Source organism: Gopherus flavomarginatus, chromosome 6 (assembly GCF_025201925.1).
Source record: "Gopherus flavomarginatus isolate rGopFla2 chromosome 6, rGopFla2.mat.asm, whole genome shotgun sequence".
Classification (NCBI taxonomy): Eukaryota; Metazoa; Chordata; order Testudines; family Testudinidae; genus Gopherus; species Gopherus flavomarginatus.
In genome coordinates this window covers 103,377,581-103,394,284 of record NC_066622.1, presented here as the reverse complement: position 1 = coordinate 103,394,284, position 16,704 = coordinate 103,377,581, and the positions used below count along the sequence as shown (strand labels likewise).

The 16,704-nt window shown below is 37.2% G+C and overlaps 1 protein-coding gene across 2 annotated transcripts in view; it reads left to right on the top strand.

The window, feature by feature from the left end:
* Positions 1 to 16,704, top strand: part of PRKG1 (protein kinase cGMP-dependent 1) — an 886,438-nt gene that overhangs the window by 557,119 nt on the left and 312,615 nt on the right. For both annotated transcript variants that reach the window (XM_050959422.1, XM_050959421.1), the window contains exon 4: positions 15,184 to 15,289. In XM_050959422.1, coding sequence (XP_050815379.1) covers positions 15,184 to 15,289 — 106 coding nt within the window. The remainder of the gene's footprint in view (positions 1 to 15,183; positions 15,290 to 16,704) is intronic.

Genomic DNA, 16,704 nt, shown 5'->3' with positions numbered 1-16,704 from the left:
TCAAATATAAAATTATTACACCTCTTGCAGAATATTGGATGATAATTTACTACTATAGATTTCAGTTAGGGGAAACATTGAGAAGCCATTAGCATTACTCACCAGTATTAGAAATTGGAACAAAAGTGTTTCAGAGTGCAGTTACTTATCTTTTTATTCTATCTACTCCAACTAAATACACTCCCTCCATAGCACTCTTTGCAATATCCAGACTTGGAGTCTGCTGGTAGCTTAATCATGAGCTATCTGGAAAGGTAGAATAATTTAATGTGGTGCTTCTGCTTAGTTAGATGTGCATATGCTTTTCATCATTATTTTATAAGATATAAACTATATTCCATGAGTAGCCGAAAACCAAGGTATCCTAGATCAAAGTTTTTTTGCTGCATAATTACTACCTTCAAGTCTGTCACTGAGTGGTTAGAAAGGTTGAAGTGTTCTCCCATTGGTTTTTGAATGTTATGATTCCTGATGTCAGATTTGTGTCCATTTATTCTTTTGTGTAGAGACTGTCTGGTTTGGCCAATGTACATGGCAGAGGGGCATTGCTGACACATGATGGCATATATCACGTTGGTAGATGTGCAGGTGAACGAGCCCCTGATGGCATGGCTGATGTGATTAGGTCCTATGATGGTGTCACTTAAATAGATATGTGGACAGAGCTGGCATCGGGCTTCGTTGCAAGGATAGGTTCCTGGATTAGTGTTTATGTTGTATGGTGTGCGGTTGCTGGTGAGTATTTGCTTCAGGTTGGGAGGCTGTCTATAAGCGAGGACTGGCCTGTCTCACAATATCTGTGAGAGTGAGGGATCATCTTTAAGAATAGGTTGTAGATCTTTGATGATGCGCTGGAGAGGTTTTAGCTTGGGGGCTGTAGGTGGTGGCTAGTGGCTTTCTGTTATTTTATTTATTTTCTTTGTTGGGCCTGTCCTGTAGTAGGTGGCTTCTGGGTACTCTCCTGGCTCTCTGTCAATCTGGTTTTTCACTTCAGCAGATGGGTATTGTAGTTTTAAGAATGCTTGATAGAGATCTTGTAGGTGTTTATCTCTGTCTGAGGGATTGGAGCAAATACGGTTGTATCTTAGAGCTTGGCTGTAGACAATGGATCGTGTGGTGTGTCCTACATGGAAGCTGGAGGCATGTAGGTAAGTATAGCTGTGAGTGGGTTTCATTCTATGCATCCAAAGAAGTGAACTGTAGTTCACAAAAGCTCATGCTGAAATAAATTTGTTAGTCTCTAAGGTGCCAGAAGTACTCCTGTTCTTTTTGCTGATACAGACTAACATGGCTGCTACTCTGAAACCTATCTTTGGATATGGAAAGCGTTACGTTCAGGGGCATAGTCCAGACCAGGAGGGATGGTGTCAGCACCTGTCCTGTAATCCTTAGTGCCTCAAAATGCTCTGTTGCTGTGATTCTTTTGTCAGAATGCTTCCAGCCCAGCAAACAAGCATACAGTATTCTGAGTGTCTGTGTGCTTTTCAGCCCTGGTTTAGTGCTCTGACCCCAGCAGCCTGCCTACATCATAATGTCCCCACTTTAGTCTCTATAACCCATTTACCATATGCAGGGGAAACACCAACATGCTCCCAATCCCAAATTTTCCCTATACTGTCTGCCCTGAAGTTTCCATCCTTTTCCTGGAATACTCAGAGAAATAATAATATGAGTTGTTTGCTACTTTTAGAGAGACAAAAGCACATCACAGCTTATTAACTTAACTAGAGTAAATATACCCTTTGTTTCACGTACAGGTCTGAGTGGTAAACAAGTTTATTAACAAAAGAACATAACTTAAATGATACCAAGTAGAAGGAATAAAGTTAGAAAGGGTTACAAACAAACAAAAGTAAAACTATGCTTTCGAATAGTTAAGACTGGGATAGGCAACCTTTGGCACGCGTGCCAAAGACAGCACGCAAGCTGATTTTCAGTGGCACTCACACTGCCTCGGTCCTGACCACCAGTCCGGGTGGGCTCTGCATTTTAATTTAGTTTTAAATGAAGCTTCTTAAACATTTTAAAAACCTTATTTACTTTACATACAACAATAGTTTAGTTATTTATTACAGACTTCTAGAAAGAGACCTTCTAAAAACGTTAACATGTATTACTGGCACGCAAAACCTTAAATTAGAATGAATAAATGAAGACTTGGCACACCACTTCTGAAAGGTTGCCGACCCCTGGGCTAAGACCCAATTTAAGTAGCTACAGTCTTTGTACAAGGTCCTTACAAATCTTCTGTGCCCAGAGACTTTAACCCCCATGGTTGAAGGACCCATCTTTTTCAGCTTGCAAGAGCTCTGGCCCCTTGTGTATGTCCAGTGATGGATGCCAAGATGGCTTCTCCTTTCTCATTTTGTATCTTCCCAAACCTACTGTTTATAGCCAGACTCAGGATGTCATCACACTGTTCTTCCCTTCCTGTGGGCTTCCCATCCTCCAGCTGATTTGTATGTAAATGGGGCTTCCATTGTTTTTGGTCACCAATTTTAAAGCATAATATCATTAAGTATCCATATTTCCTCATATAGCATTAATACATGCATATCTTTCACAATCATATTCATCACCAGTGTGTCATTAGATTTCAGAAAAGACATTACTTGGTACCCTTTTATAATACAGTAATATAGTACACAAACAGTTGATTCAATGACTTACTATTTGATGTTCAGATCCCCGGTTTCTATAGCCCAGGTAAAATTTCTCCCTCCTCCTGAGGTGTAGATGCCATGCTGTCTAATCCCCTGCGGAATAACTTTGTTTACCTTATACATAAATAGACCTTCATTGTGTCTTCCCGATGAGCAGGCTGGACAAACAAACAAATACATGTTCCTTTGCAAGGGCAGACTGATTTATGCATTGCTTGCCAAACAGATTTTAAAAACTTAATTCTAGCACATATTCATAACTTTTTGTACATATCCTGTGCATACATCACAGAGGAATATTAATGATCAGTGAGTTATTAGTGTTCCAATGACATGTCACCTTTTAGATGCAGATTATGACAACATTGTGTTAGGTGCAGTGAGTATGTCAGGCATCACCAGAGCTGCTGACAGAATGGTGATCTACAAATGGGCCTGTGTGTCACAGTAGGCTAAAAGCTACACTGAGAACATGAACCCAGTATACTATCCCAGGCAATGAGAAAATTTCAATTCCAATAAAATATTCAGCTAGTGTAGTAATTTATTTGTGATTGAGTCACTCAGTGATCTTTGGAAAAAACTGAAAGGCTTCACTAAGCAAATGAAAACTAGAATAGATAAGAGATTGTAAGTACTGTATGAGCAGCCTCAAGAATTTAGCTTCTTTTAAAATATTACAACTGTTTAGTGTTTTATCAGTAGGAATTTGTCTGCATGGTGAATCTATTGCAAAATAAACTAGGATGTGAATTTAAAGTACAATAGCTATTCTGCACTAGCTCCTCATATGGACACTCTTATTTTGCATAAAGGCTATGTCAAAGCTGCAGCTGGGAGTATGCTTCCCAGCTCAGATTGACAGATATGCACTAGCTCTGCCCAAGCTAGGACGCTGAAAATAACAGTGTAGCCGAGGGTAGCCCAGGTGGTGGCTTGGGCTAGCCATCTGAGTACAAACCTGATTCCCCTCCCCTCTCTCCTCCCCACCCCCGCCTCCCGACTAAGTACTTAGCAGCTAGCCTGAGCAGCTGCCTGTGCTGCCCCTGGCTACACTGCTATTTTTAGTGCACTAGCTCAGGCAGAGCTAGCTCACATCTATCCATCCAAGCTGGGAAGCACACTTCCAGTTACAGCATAGACATTCTCTAACCATTCTTTTTTTGTGGTTTAGAACATCCCAAGAGCTATTCTGGGCCGTTTCTCCATGTAGCCAAGTCCTAAATCTTGTGATCCTCTATCCAGTGAGCCCTCTAAGATTTGACTTCGATTAGGAGAAAAATACACCTAAGAAAATTTCATCAGAAAATATAAAAATTGCATTTCTCTTCGTATGCAGTGTTTGAATAAAGGAAGTTTATCAGGACATAAATTAATTTAGATGGACACTAGTATAGCACGTTATCGCTTAATCTTTTCAGTTAACTCCACCATTGTATCTTCTTTCTTTGCATTTACCTTTGTGACACAGGGTAATCTACATTTTGAGCTGGGGTGTGCTTCCTAGTTCAAGGAGATAGAAACCATCTCTGATCAAACTAGCATGCTTAAAATAGATATAACTGCAATAGTTCAAGCAGCAGGATGGGCTAGTGACCCTGAGAATGTGCCTAGGGTCTTTGACAGGCACATTCTGGGGTGGCCAGTCCATCTCACAGCCTACAGCTACATTCTATTCTTAGGTTTCAGAGTGGTAGCCATGTTAGTCTGTATCAGCAAAAAGAACGAGGAGTATTTGTGGCACCTTAGAGACTAACAAATTTATTTGAGCATAAGCTTTCGTGGGCTAAAACCCACTTCTTTTGTGTAGAGATTGTTCGGTTTGGCCCCTCTGCCATGTACGTTGGCCAAACCGGACAGTCTCTATGCAAAAGAATAAATGGACACAAATCAGACGTCAAGAATTATAACATTCAAAAACCAGTCGGGGAACACTTCCACCTCCCTGGTCACTCAATTACAGACCTCAAAGTTACAATATTCCAACCAAAAAAATGTCAAAAACAGACTCTGACGAGAAACTGCAAAATTAGAATTAATTTGCAAACTGGACACCATTAAATTAGGCTTGAATAAAGACTGGGAGTGGATGGGTCATTACACAAAGTCAAACCTATTTCCCCATGCTAATTTTCCCCCTACTGTTACTTACACCTTCTTGTTAACTGTTGGAAATGGGCCATCCTGATTATCACTACAAAAGTTTTTTTTTTCTCCTGCTGATAATAGCCCACCTTAACTGATTACTCTTGTTATAGTTAGTATGGCAACACTCATTTTTTCATGTCCTCTGTGTATATATATCTTCCTACTGTATTTTCCACCGCATACATCCGATGAAGTGGGTTTTAGCCCACAAAAGCTTATGCTCAAATAAATTTATTAGTCTCTAAGGTGCCACAAGTACTCCTTGTTCTTTATTCTATTCGTAGTGCACTAATTCAATCACAGCTAGACTAAATATGTCTGCTCGAGCTGGATGGTGATTTCTTTCCAGCTCTGGAAGGTTAACCTGACCAGGGACAGAGACTTTGTTTTAGATATTTACTTTGGGACCTGAGTCCTGAGGTAAGGGCTTTTGATTTGTTATTACGTGTGCTCCTTGTCTGGGGCTTCATTAAAGAGGACATATTTCTTTTGACTAGTTTGTTTTGGCTTCTCATTTTCCTGATCTGTGCAATTAGATTAGCTGACACCCAGCTGGGGGAAGGGAAGGTAGAGCTCACCTGCAGTTCCACATCTGGCCAAAAACACGGCTCACCCCATTAGTTAAATGTCAATATTAAATTAATTAATTCATATTTTAACACTAAATTACTCTGAAATGTTTAGGTAATCTCTGCAGAAATATATTTTATATACATAATGATATCAGAATAGTATTGTTTAATTAACAGTAGTACAATAACTATCAAATAACAGTTGTCCAACAACTATATCCTTTAAATGCTGTATATTCATTTTGAAAACAAAGATACATAAAAGAAAAGTGAGTTCTAACTCTAGTCTTTCATACAAGAATAAAAAGAGGACAATCAACCTTGTGGATTATTACTATCCCTCCTCCCACACTTCTTTGTGTTCTACCTCAGGCTGTCATTGTTTTCCCCGACATTGTGATGTGTGAGAGAGGATCTGGAGAGGCTCCATTCAGATGCAAAGGCTTCCTGTGTTGATTACACTGGAGGGTGAAGAGACCAAGAAAAATCAATACCAAACTGACTAAGACCCCAAAGCCTGTAAAATTGTATTACCTTATTTTAACTTAAGGCTGTGGGTGAAATCCTGGCTCCACTGTTGTCAATGGCAAAATTCCCATTAATTGCAATCGGATAGGGATTTCATCCTGCATGTCTTACAATAATCCTGATGCTGCACTGAGAATCATGAGGGTGGACCTATTTACACAGGTAAAGAGGTCCATTTTCATGCTTATTGGCACAGTATCTTTGACTTACATTTTAACTCTTTGATTCACAAAACTAATGTCCCTGAACATACGTATGGATGTCACAGATGGTTATATTGCTCTCTGAAAGTGTGCTGTTATTTGGACATCAAGAAAACTGATGAAAGATTGTATATTATGCTAGTCTTTTTTTATGGATTCTTTGCTAAACATGATGCATGTCCAAGGTTTGTTAAAAGAACATTAATTATGCATTTAAAATTACTTATGAAGAAATAAATAGTTGTGGCTGTTATGCACCTTTTAGGAACTCTGTGGAACATTTAAAAAATAACTTCTGATCTCCTAAAATTATGCAAAGGCTATGAATTCTTACTAAAGCCAACAGATTAAAACATATTTTGAGTTTCTAGTTAAGGGTATGGCTACACTTACAGTTGTACAGCGCTGGGAGTTACAGCTGTCTTCATACAGCTGTGTAGGGAAAGCGCTGCAGTGTGGCCACACTGACAGCTACCAGTGCTGCAGTGTGGACACATTTGCAGCATTTGCAGCGCTGTGGGGAGTGGTGCATTGTGGGCAGCTATCCCAGCGTTCAAGTGGCTGCAACGTGCTTTTCAAAACAGGGGGTGGGGTGGAGTGTGACAGGGAGCGTGGGGGAGACAGAGAGAGTGGATTTTTGGAGCTGACACTGTTCTCAGCTCCCTGCCTTGCAAGTTCTAAGGACTGGAAGACACACAGCACCTACCCTGAATCATTTTAAAAGTTTTAACCCCTTCCCCCACCCCTCTCTTATTCACTAAATGCAAATTATGCACTCCTAAATAGCCGTCAGACCACATAAGCAGCTGCTCAACAAGACTTCCCCCTCCCCCTCTGCCATGTGAATATGCCATTTCTCTCTTCAAGCAAACAGCTGTGAACATTCCAAAGCAATTCCCCTGCCTGCATCCGCTCGCTCAGCAAACAGGAGCTGTGTTTGTTTTTTAAATAAACAGTTCGGGGGAGCTCGGAGTTCAGCCATTCTTCCGGTTTGTTGTGAGCAGGCATTCTGGGATACCTCCTAATGCCCTGGGGGCCAATAACAGCGCTTTTGGTGGCCACACTTGATGAGCAGCGCTGCATCACCAGCGCTGCAATCGTTACACCCCAAGCAGACTAGGTGTACAGCCAGCACTACAGCTAGGGAGTTGCAGCACTGAATGTGCCTTGCAGGTGTGGACAGTTACTAAGTTGCAGCGCTGTAAACCCACCACCAGTGCTGCAACTCTCCAGTGTAGCCAAGCCCTTAGAGTGGCTCCACTGTGAACAGAAAGCTTCAGCTGTATAGTTGAATGCTGAAAGGAGAAACCTATATTAACTTTTAAAGTGAATAGCAAGCTGCTAAGAAAATGAAATACATTTTTTGTTCTGTTTTACAAACTAAAATTGCTTTATATGACATATGTATTTCAAATTACTTTGACATTCTACAACCTAAAATCACAATGACTGTTAGCTTGGAATACTGTGTCCGGTTCTGGTGCCCATAATTCAAGAAAGATGTTGATAAATGGGAGAGGGTTCAGAGAAGAGCCATGAGAATGATGAAAGGAGTAGAAAGCATACTTGATAGTGAGAGCCTCAAAGAGTTCAATCTATTTACCTTAACAAAGAGAAGATTAAGGGGTGACTTAAATATAGTCTGTAAGTATCTACATGGGGAACAAATATTTAATAATGAGCTCTTCATTCTATCTGACAAAGATATAACACAATCCGGTGGCTGGAAGTTGAATCTAGACAGATTCAGATTGGAAGTAAGGTATATATTTTAACAGTGAGGGTAGTTAACCATTGGAACAATTTATCAAGGATTGTGGTGGATTATCCATCCCTGACAATATTTTTAAATCAAGATTGGATGTTTTTCTAAAAGATATACTCAAGGACTTATTATGGGGATGTTTCATGGGCTGTGTTATACAGGAGATCAGACTAGATGATCACAATGGTCCCTGCTGGACTTAAATCTGTGTATCTATGAAAGTATATTGTCAGCCGTGCTTGTGATAGAAAAGTCTATATAACATGTTCCAGAGGCCCTGACTGGTTCCAACTGTTCTCTGTTTAGAATACCAAGGCAGGGTTTGTGCCTGAATGTCCACAGATGTACAGGGAAGAATAGCAAGGCAGGATTAGTGCTTGAATACCTAATCAAGTAATCAGAGGGAATCTAGAAATCTGTAAAAAAGAGACAGTTGCTTATCAGTAGGATGGAATGTCTTTCAGAAGGTTAAGCACCACACCCAGTAAACATCAGATTTAGTTATACTGCAAGATGGGGAGTTGTTCAATTTTTTTGGCTATGTTCAATAGTTGTTTCTTTCTCATCTCCAACAATAAAACCTGGAAGAAGAAAACGTTTCTTAACTAATATAATCAAAGTACTGTTGTGCTTGTCATAAGGAGGACATTGTCAGTTGGTATCATCTTGATGTCCAATGTTCAATTAAGTGGACTATATAGAACCACAAACTACAGTTTTGAAAGGAGAAAAAAGAAGGGAGTGGTTGAGTAGATTGTAATTTAATATGGTCTATAAAATAGATTCTCTTGTAATTTAACATTAACAAATGAATATTAAAAATGATTTTGCTGAAATGTTTTCCTTACTATCTTCATAACTTTCTTGGCTTGATTTTTAACTTAGCAACCATGTTACTCCAAGAATTAAGATTTGGAAGGGAAGTTTTATAAAAGAAATATAGATAAAAAATCATTTGTGGTCTAATTTTGAGAACTGACTAGTAGTTTTTTATAGATTCCAAGGCCTGAAGGGACCATTGTGATTATCTACTCTGACCTTCAGTGTAATATAGGTGATAGAACTTCCCCAAAATAATTCCTGGAGCATATCTTTAAAAAGAAAAACAAATTATTGAAGAGTTTGACAGCAAATGACTTCATCATAGCAGAACATTTTATTTTTCTTTAAATAGCATTAGATTTACACCTTAAAATAGCTTCACATACTTATAAGAATTTTCATTGTTTCTAAGGAATGGGAAGTGGACAAATGTTTTTAACTCCACAATACAAAATATGGAAAGCTTAATGCAAAATTTGAAGCCACTTCTTATCCAACATAAAACGTATGAAATCACAGTCTATCCACTAATTCCATATTCACTCCATCGCTATTTTTGCTATTCAGCACTATACAGTACCCATACATTCAAGACACATTGGAAATCTCGGCATGAAAGATAAATAGCAACCATACAATGTGGCAAATACAAACAGTTTTGAAATTGCCAGACTGATCAGATCACTTAAATGTTTGAGTTTCTGCTTTTTCATTTCCAAAAGAAAGTGACTGTTTTAGGACAGCTTTTCCTGCTTCTAATGAGTTTATCCCAGAAGGATTCTGCTGAACATAGAGGATGAAACAAAGTGACTAAAATCATCAGCAAAGAATGGAGAACAGGGAGGCATTCTTCAGACTTTTCCTATTAATTTGCTAAACAACATGGGAATCTTTCCCTCCCCTTCTCCTGGAGGAGGCAAGTAACCTCCATAAAAATTAGTTATATTAATTGTATCTTTCAGCAGAGAGACTCAAACACCAAGAAAGTAGCTGCCAATTTCATATTTGTTTTCTCTTTTTTATTTGACCTGTATGGCACTATTTTTAAGGAAATATATTTGGAACTATAATAAATAATACCATGTTTTTTAATATTGTGCTCATAGACATGAAAGCACTTTACACAAGAGATCAATATCAATATCCCATTTTACAGATGGAGAAACTAAGGCACAAAGAGGGGAAGTTACTTGTCGAACATCACCCAGCAGACTGTTCATATACATTTGACAACAAAAAGCTAAATATTAAAATGTAGCCCTTGAATGTCTGTCTTTAAAGTCAAAAAGACTTCAGATCTAGTCTAAGCATTTACTTCCACAACACAATTTGGCGAGTCTAAAGCCCTGTAAACACTGCTTATGGTAGTTTCATTATAGGGATAACAGAATTTTTAATTAACCATTGTAACAAGTGAATGTCATTCCTATTGATTAGGACATCATAATAAATAAATAAATAATGGTCACACTACTAACATAACAGACATTTTAACAAAATAAAAATGGAAGTATATTCAATTGTATCTGTATGTTGAAGAGCTGTCATCACTATAGATTGAAGATTTAAATATTGAAGATATTACATTTAAAGATTGAAGATTTAAATATTCATTGCCTATTAACTTAAGGGAATTTCAGGGTCTAAATAATCAGATGGTGCACAAATGTACTTCTCATTCAAAAAGAGTGACAGATTATTTTTAAAAAAATGTAGATTGTTGAAAATCAGCTATCTATGGAAATTGTGACACTAGCTCAGATCTGCCAAGAATTAAGGGCTGGTCTACAAGAACATTTAGATCACATGAAGCTGGGATGTGACTCTATCATGCAATAGTCTGCTGCATACTAACTGTCCCTGTGGAACTTGCAGATGCACCCTAACAGTTCATTAGTGTGCTTTGATTCAAACCCCAACTATCTACAATATATATGCTCTTATAGACAAGCCCGAAGTCCCAGCAATTTCATTTGTTACCAGCAGTTTCCATTTTCCCTTCCCTTTGGACACAATGTGATGAGTCAGCCACTACTATTCACATGATGTAGGGTACACATATAAAATACAGGCTGATGTAAAGACTTATATCTGGGTTGGATTAATTCAGACTGTGTAAATGCAAATGACAATTATGCAAGAATTTTATTGTATTGGTTAATAAAGTAATTGCTTCCTTGTCTACATGAGGCTTTAATTGTTTTATTTTGCATGTGTCTAAAGCATTTTAATGTGTAATCTTGGAGCATTACTGGCTTTCAGGGACATTTGGTCACCCTAAACATGCAGGGCCTTATTTTTTAGAAGTCATAGTAGTTGTGGATGCTCTGCACTTCTGAAGATCCACAGAACTATGCACTTACAAAATCATGAGTGAGAATACTCTCTTCTTGTTCGCATTAATATTTTATTTTCATTCTTGGACTCAGACTCATATGGTTTGGCAATATCTGTTGCCTTCAGAATTTCTCTATTTGCAGTTAACTATAATTCTTTACTGTCCTTTTATATTCTTATTGATGGTCGACAATTCTGCATTTGAATGAGAACAATGCGTTTCATTTAGGAAGAGAAATGATGCCTAGCAGAAAGGCAGATCACATTCTCAATTAAATTTAACTAGAATTGGGAATTTGAAGTACATAGGAACTTATTTTGAGAACTCCCAGACAAAAATAAATAACAGTGGAATTATGGTCGAGAGAACATAAAATATATTAGAGATATTATAATTATCTCAAAATCCAAGCATTATTAACTAAGGAAATTCAGAGTTAAGCTTAAACTTAAAAGAAATCCAAAATGTTAAGATATGGAAGTGCACAATTAAGGCACCCAAACAACCTTAACTCTGCTCTGTAGTGACATCATGTAATTACCATGTAATTATGATGAAGATACGTAGCGTGTGATGCCAGATGAGATTCAATTGATTTTTGAAGACACATTCAATGCTTTCTCCCTCATGATGTTTAGATGACCTATCCTTTATATGAAGGCTTGACCCCCTTTTACTGATCACAGATTACCTGCACACCTCCATACTTGTTGAATTAATCTAGAATCATAGAATCGTAGGACTGGAAGGGACCTCATCTAATCTAATCCCCTGCATTCATGGCAGGACTAAGCATTATCTAGACCATCCCTAACAGGTGTCTGGAGATTTTTAAGAGCAAGTTAGTCAATGACGGAGATTCCACAACCTCCTTAGGCAATTTATTCCAGTGCTTACCTATTCTGACAGTTAGGAAGGTTTTCCTAATGTCCAACCTAAACCTCCTTTGCTGCAATTTGAGCCCATTGCTTCTAGTACTATCCTCAGAGGTTAACAAGAACAATTTACCTCCCTTCTCCTTGTAACAACCCTTTATGTACTTGAAAATCATTATCTTGTCCCGCCTCAGTCTTCTCTTCTCCAGGCTAAACAAACCCAATTTTTTCAATCTTCCCTCATAGCTCATGCTTTCTAAAGCTTTAATTATTGGTTTTTCTCTTCTCCAGACTTTCTCTAATTTGTTCACATCTTTCCTGAAATTTAGCACCCAGAATTAGACATAATACTCCATTTGAGTCCTAATCACCACGGAGTAGATTGGAAGAAAAACTTCTTGTGTCTTGCTTACAACACTCCTGCCAATACATCCCAGAATGATGGTGGTTGTTTTTTGTTTTTTTTTTGTGAACAGTGTTACATTGTTTACTCATATTTAGTTTGTTATCCACTATGATCCCCATATCCTTTTCTGCAGTACTCTTTTCTAGGCAGTCATTTCCCATTTTGTATGTGTGCAACTGATTGGTCCTTCCTAAGTGGAGTACTTTGCATTTGTCCTTATTGAATTCCATCCTATTTATTTCAGACCATCTCTTCAGTTTGTCCAGATTATTCTGAATTTTAATCCTATCTTCCAAAGCACTTTCATCCCCTCCCATCTTGGTATTTCCGCAAACCTTATAATTATACTCTTTATGCCATTATATAAATCATTGATGAAGATATTGAACAGAATCAGAGCCAGAACTGATCCCTGCAGGACCCCAGTCGATATGCCCTTCCAGCTTGACTGGGAAACCATTGATGATTGCTCTCTGTGAATGGTTTTCTAATCAGTTATGCACCCATTTTATAGTAGCTCCATCTAGATTGTATTTCTCTAGTTTGTTTATGAGAAGGTCATGCAAGACAGTATCAAAAGCCTTACTAAAGTCAATATATACCATATCCACCACTTCCTTCCACACCTAAGTGTTTGCAAATTGATTGCTTAATTATTTGTTGTGTTATCTTTCTGGGTACTGAAGTTAAGATGACTGTCCTGTAATTTCCCAGGTTGTCCTTATTTCCCTTTTATAGATTGGCACTATATTTGCCCTTTTCCAGTCCTCTGAAATCTCTCCGGTCTTCCATGACTTCTCGAAGATAATCACTAATGGTTCAGATATCTCCTCAGTCAGCTCCTTAAGTATTCTAGGATGTAGTTGATCAGCCATTGGTGACTTGAAGACATCTAACTTGTCAAAGTAATTTTAACTTATTCTTTCCATATTTTAGCCTCTGATCCTATCTCATTTTCACTGGCATTCTCTATGTTAGACGTTCAATCATTACTAACTTTTTTGGTGAAAACTGAAACAAAAAAATCTGTTAGCACTTCTGCCATTTCCACATTTTCTGATATTGCCCCCACCCCCTACTGAGTAATGGGCCTACCCTCTCTTTGGTCTTCCTCTTGTTTCTAGTATATTTGTAGAATGTTTTCTTATTACCCTTTAGGTCTCTAGCTAGTTTAATCTCGTTTTGTGTGTTGGATTTTCTAATTTTGTCCTATAGACTAATCTAATGTGACAATAATAAAAAAATGTCAACATGGCCACTACAGCACTGCAGGTGTGTATTTTCTCATAAATATTTTAGCTGGTATTTGTGATGCTTTTGCTTTCAGCAAATGTTATAGTTGATAAAACTTACAAATATGAATGTTTGTGAATTAAAGGAGATGTGAATATCAGCTAAGTGATTTGATGGCTTTTATTCACAAGAATATTTGTGAATTCTTTATGCCTAATTCCATTTCCGATTGTCTCTCTCTACTGGATGTGAAGTTTGCTTGAGTTACTTCCCAAAAGCAAAAGTAGAAGTGGTCCTCTTTAAAGAGGAAATCTGCTTCCCTACGTATTCTTATTTAAATGCAGCACCATTATAAATTTTTGTATAACCAAGTTTCTAAGTTAATGTATGTAAAATGAAACCTGAATATATTGTCTAAACCAAGTCATTTTGGAGCTTGCATCTGTGCTTTCACTTCAAGTGAGAATACAACTTTAATATGATGAGTTCTTTTCCTCTCTCACATTGAACACAATTTCTCACATTGAACACAGTACAATTGTCTGAACATACAACGGCAGTAATACTTTTCATTGTAATGAACATTTTCTGAAGTCACTGTTAATCTTTCACAAATAATTTCTTTGAATGATCATTTAATCTGTCTACAGCAGGGATTTTAACAATATCATACTATAGGTGCTTCTTAATACAAAGATTGTCTCTTGGCCACTGTACAGCCACCTCAGCTCCTATTTGAAGTTGTGTAGACCGTTTTCCCTCTCATTTATGATTGTGAGACCTCCCTGTGGCAACTACAGCATTTGCCTCAGAAGAAAAATATTTAATTCAGTTTTGGCTGTCTCATAATTCAATTTGACAGATGAGAATAGGAAAGAGTCAGCACCATGAGACCAGCCAGCTCTCTGAGGATGAATGAAAGTGCTTTGTGGACCACAAGTGTTCTTCATTCCCTAGTTGGGGACTTCTGCTATAAAGTATATGATGTGTTTTAATAATCCATGACTGAGCAATATTGGAATTTGTCATAGACACTGAAACCAAAGGTTTGGGGGTAAATCCTCATTAAAGTAGGTTTCCCCATCCCCTTTAAAAGTGTTCTTACATCAAGATATAGTAGGATAGGGTTCCTGAAAAACCCTTTGATGCCAGTGGAAATTTTACCTTTACTTTGATGGCAGTAGGATCAAATCCTACTTAATTTTGTTCCCTCTAAATCATGGATAAGTCTAAAACAATTTTCAAATCATGTGGTATTAGTAACTGTGTATATGATATAACTTATTGTAGTGATTAACGGAGTCCTTTTTGTTCCTTTCATTCACCATACACTGTTAAAACTTCCTATGTGCATTTACACCAACACTTTCTGATGACACAGTTCTTCCTAAGGCATTTTTCCGAAAACCCACATACCATGATGAGATCTTTGAGTAAAATTAGATCTATTTTTGGATCATGCATGTTCAGTCCATTGCCCAGTAGATTATGTTTATGTTAATAGTTCAAGTTTGTAAAAGCTAGTAATTTCCGTGTTCTCATGAATAATTAATTTCCTCTGCAGTTCACAAAAGGTTTTTCACATTTGAGATTTGCTAATTAAATTTTCCCCTTGTCTTGTTTTTTCCAGCTCTCGTAAATGTGAAACTTTGGGCTATTGATCGGCAATGTTTTCAAACAATAATGATGAGGACAGGCCTCATCAAGCATACTGAGTATATGGAATTTTTAAAAAGGTATGGCACATGTTTACTTTTTGAAAAATACATTAAAACTCCTGTCCTCACTTATGGCTTTTGGTGAGTGCAGTGTATTGATTGTCTCCTCTTCTCCTCTCTTCTAATGTGTTGTTAAACCACCTATACACCATATCATACAGAAAAAAAGGAGGACCACTGGAGATAGTAGTCTCATTACTGTTCATTTCTTCTAATTGTAAGTTATAAGTTTGCATCATCATTTGCAAAGAGGACCACATCAGAACTGCACCAAAACACAGTTTGCATTTTAAAAGACCGAACATTTATGAGTCATTCAAAACTACCTCATTAAAGAAAATACATGTCAAAGAAATGAATTATAACTTCCCAGTAGAAAAAAAATCTAGTTTATATGCTGTTTAGGAAATCATTCAATTTAAAGGGCATTTTTGTTTCTCTGTCAAACAGATGCAAAGGCAAGTGAAACAAACTTTTTTTGTGTAGGTTTCTATGTGGAATGGATCAGCTGACTAACATAAAGGAGTCATAAAGTGATGTCTTCTCTTTCAAAACTGAATTTAATCTTACAAATTTGATTCAGTTCCTGGAGCCATCTCAAAGCATCATAAATCTGCCTTACTTTAGTAATTCATAATTACCCAATAACTAAGTATATTATGGCAATAAAGAATGAAGTCAGTTTTATGTTGATGAAATAAGTTTTAAAAGGCCAAACCCTGCAGTTCTTTTTCTGGAAAAATTACCACTTGAGGTCAGTGTGAGATTACAGGTAGCAATTTAATCACTAAATACTTCATCACGTTTTTCCCAGACAACAACCTTTCCTATAGACTTTAGTGCTACTGAATCATTTCCATTCCAATCCTGATCCCTGTCACTGTGTGTCACCTACAAGGAGCTGGTGAGAGAGTGGATGCTATGACTGAGGTGCTGAATAAATACATGGTGGAATCACCATTTCTCTACTCCTCATAAATTTTTGGGTGAGCAGGGACTCTCGGATTTGTCTTTTCCAAAAATAAGTGAATTTTATATAATTGTTGTTTTTGATTTTTTTTCTGTTTGCTTTCAGAAGTAATCATGACTATTTCAGTAATTTTATGATTAAATTTATTTACAAGGTATTTCCAGACCATAGTTATATTATATTTTGTTCTTTAAAGACCCTTTAATTAAATGCACTATGATACAGAAGTGTTCTAAACAGTAAAAATTAGTGCAATAAATACTGAATGTCTCAGATGAATTAAGTATTTTTATTAACAAATTATCCTCTCTACTCTACTTTTTTTTTCTTTTGTTCTAAGATGAAACATATATCTACCAAGATATATGCTTCTTGATACTGTAACATAGTCATGCTTGCTAACATTGAGATCACTAATGCTTTATATTATACAGTTTTATGTGGTTAATTTACTTTGTTTCTG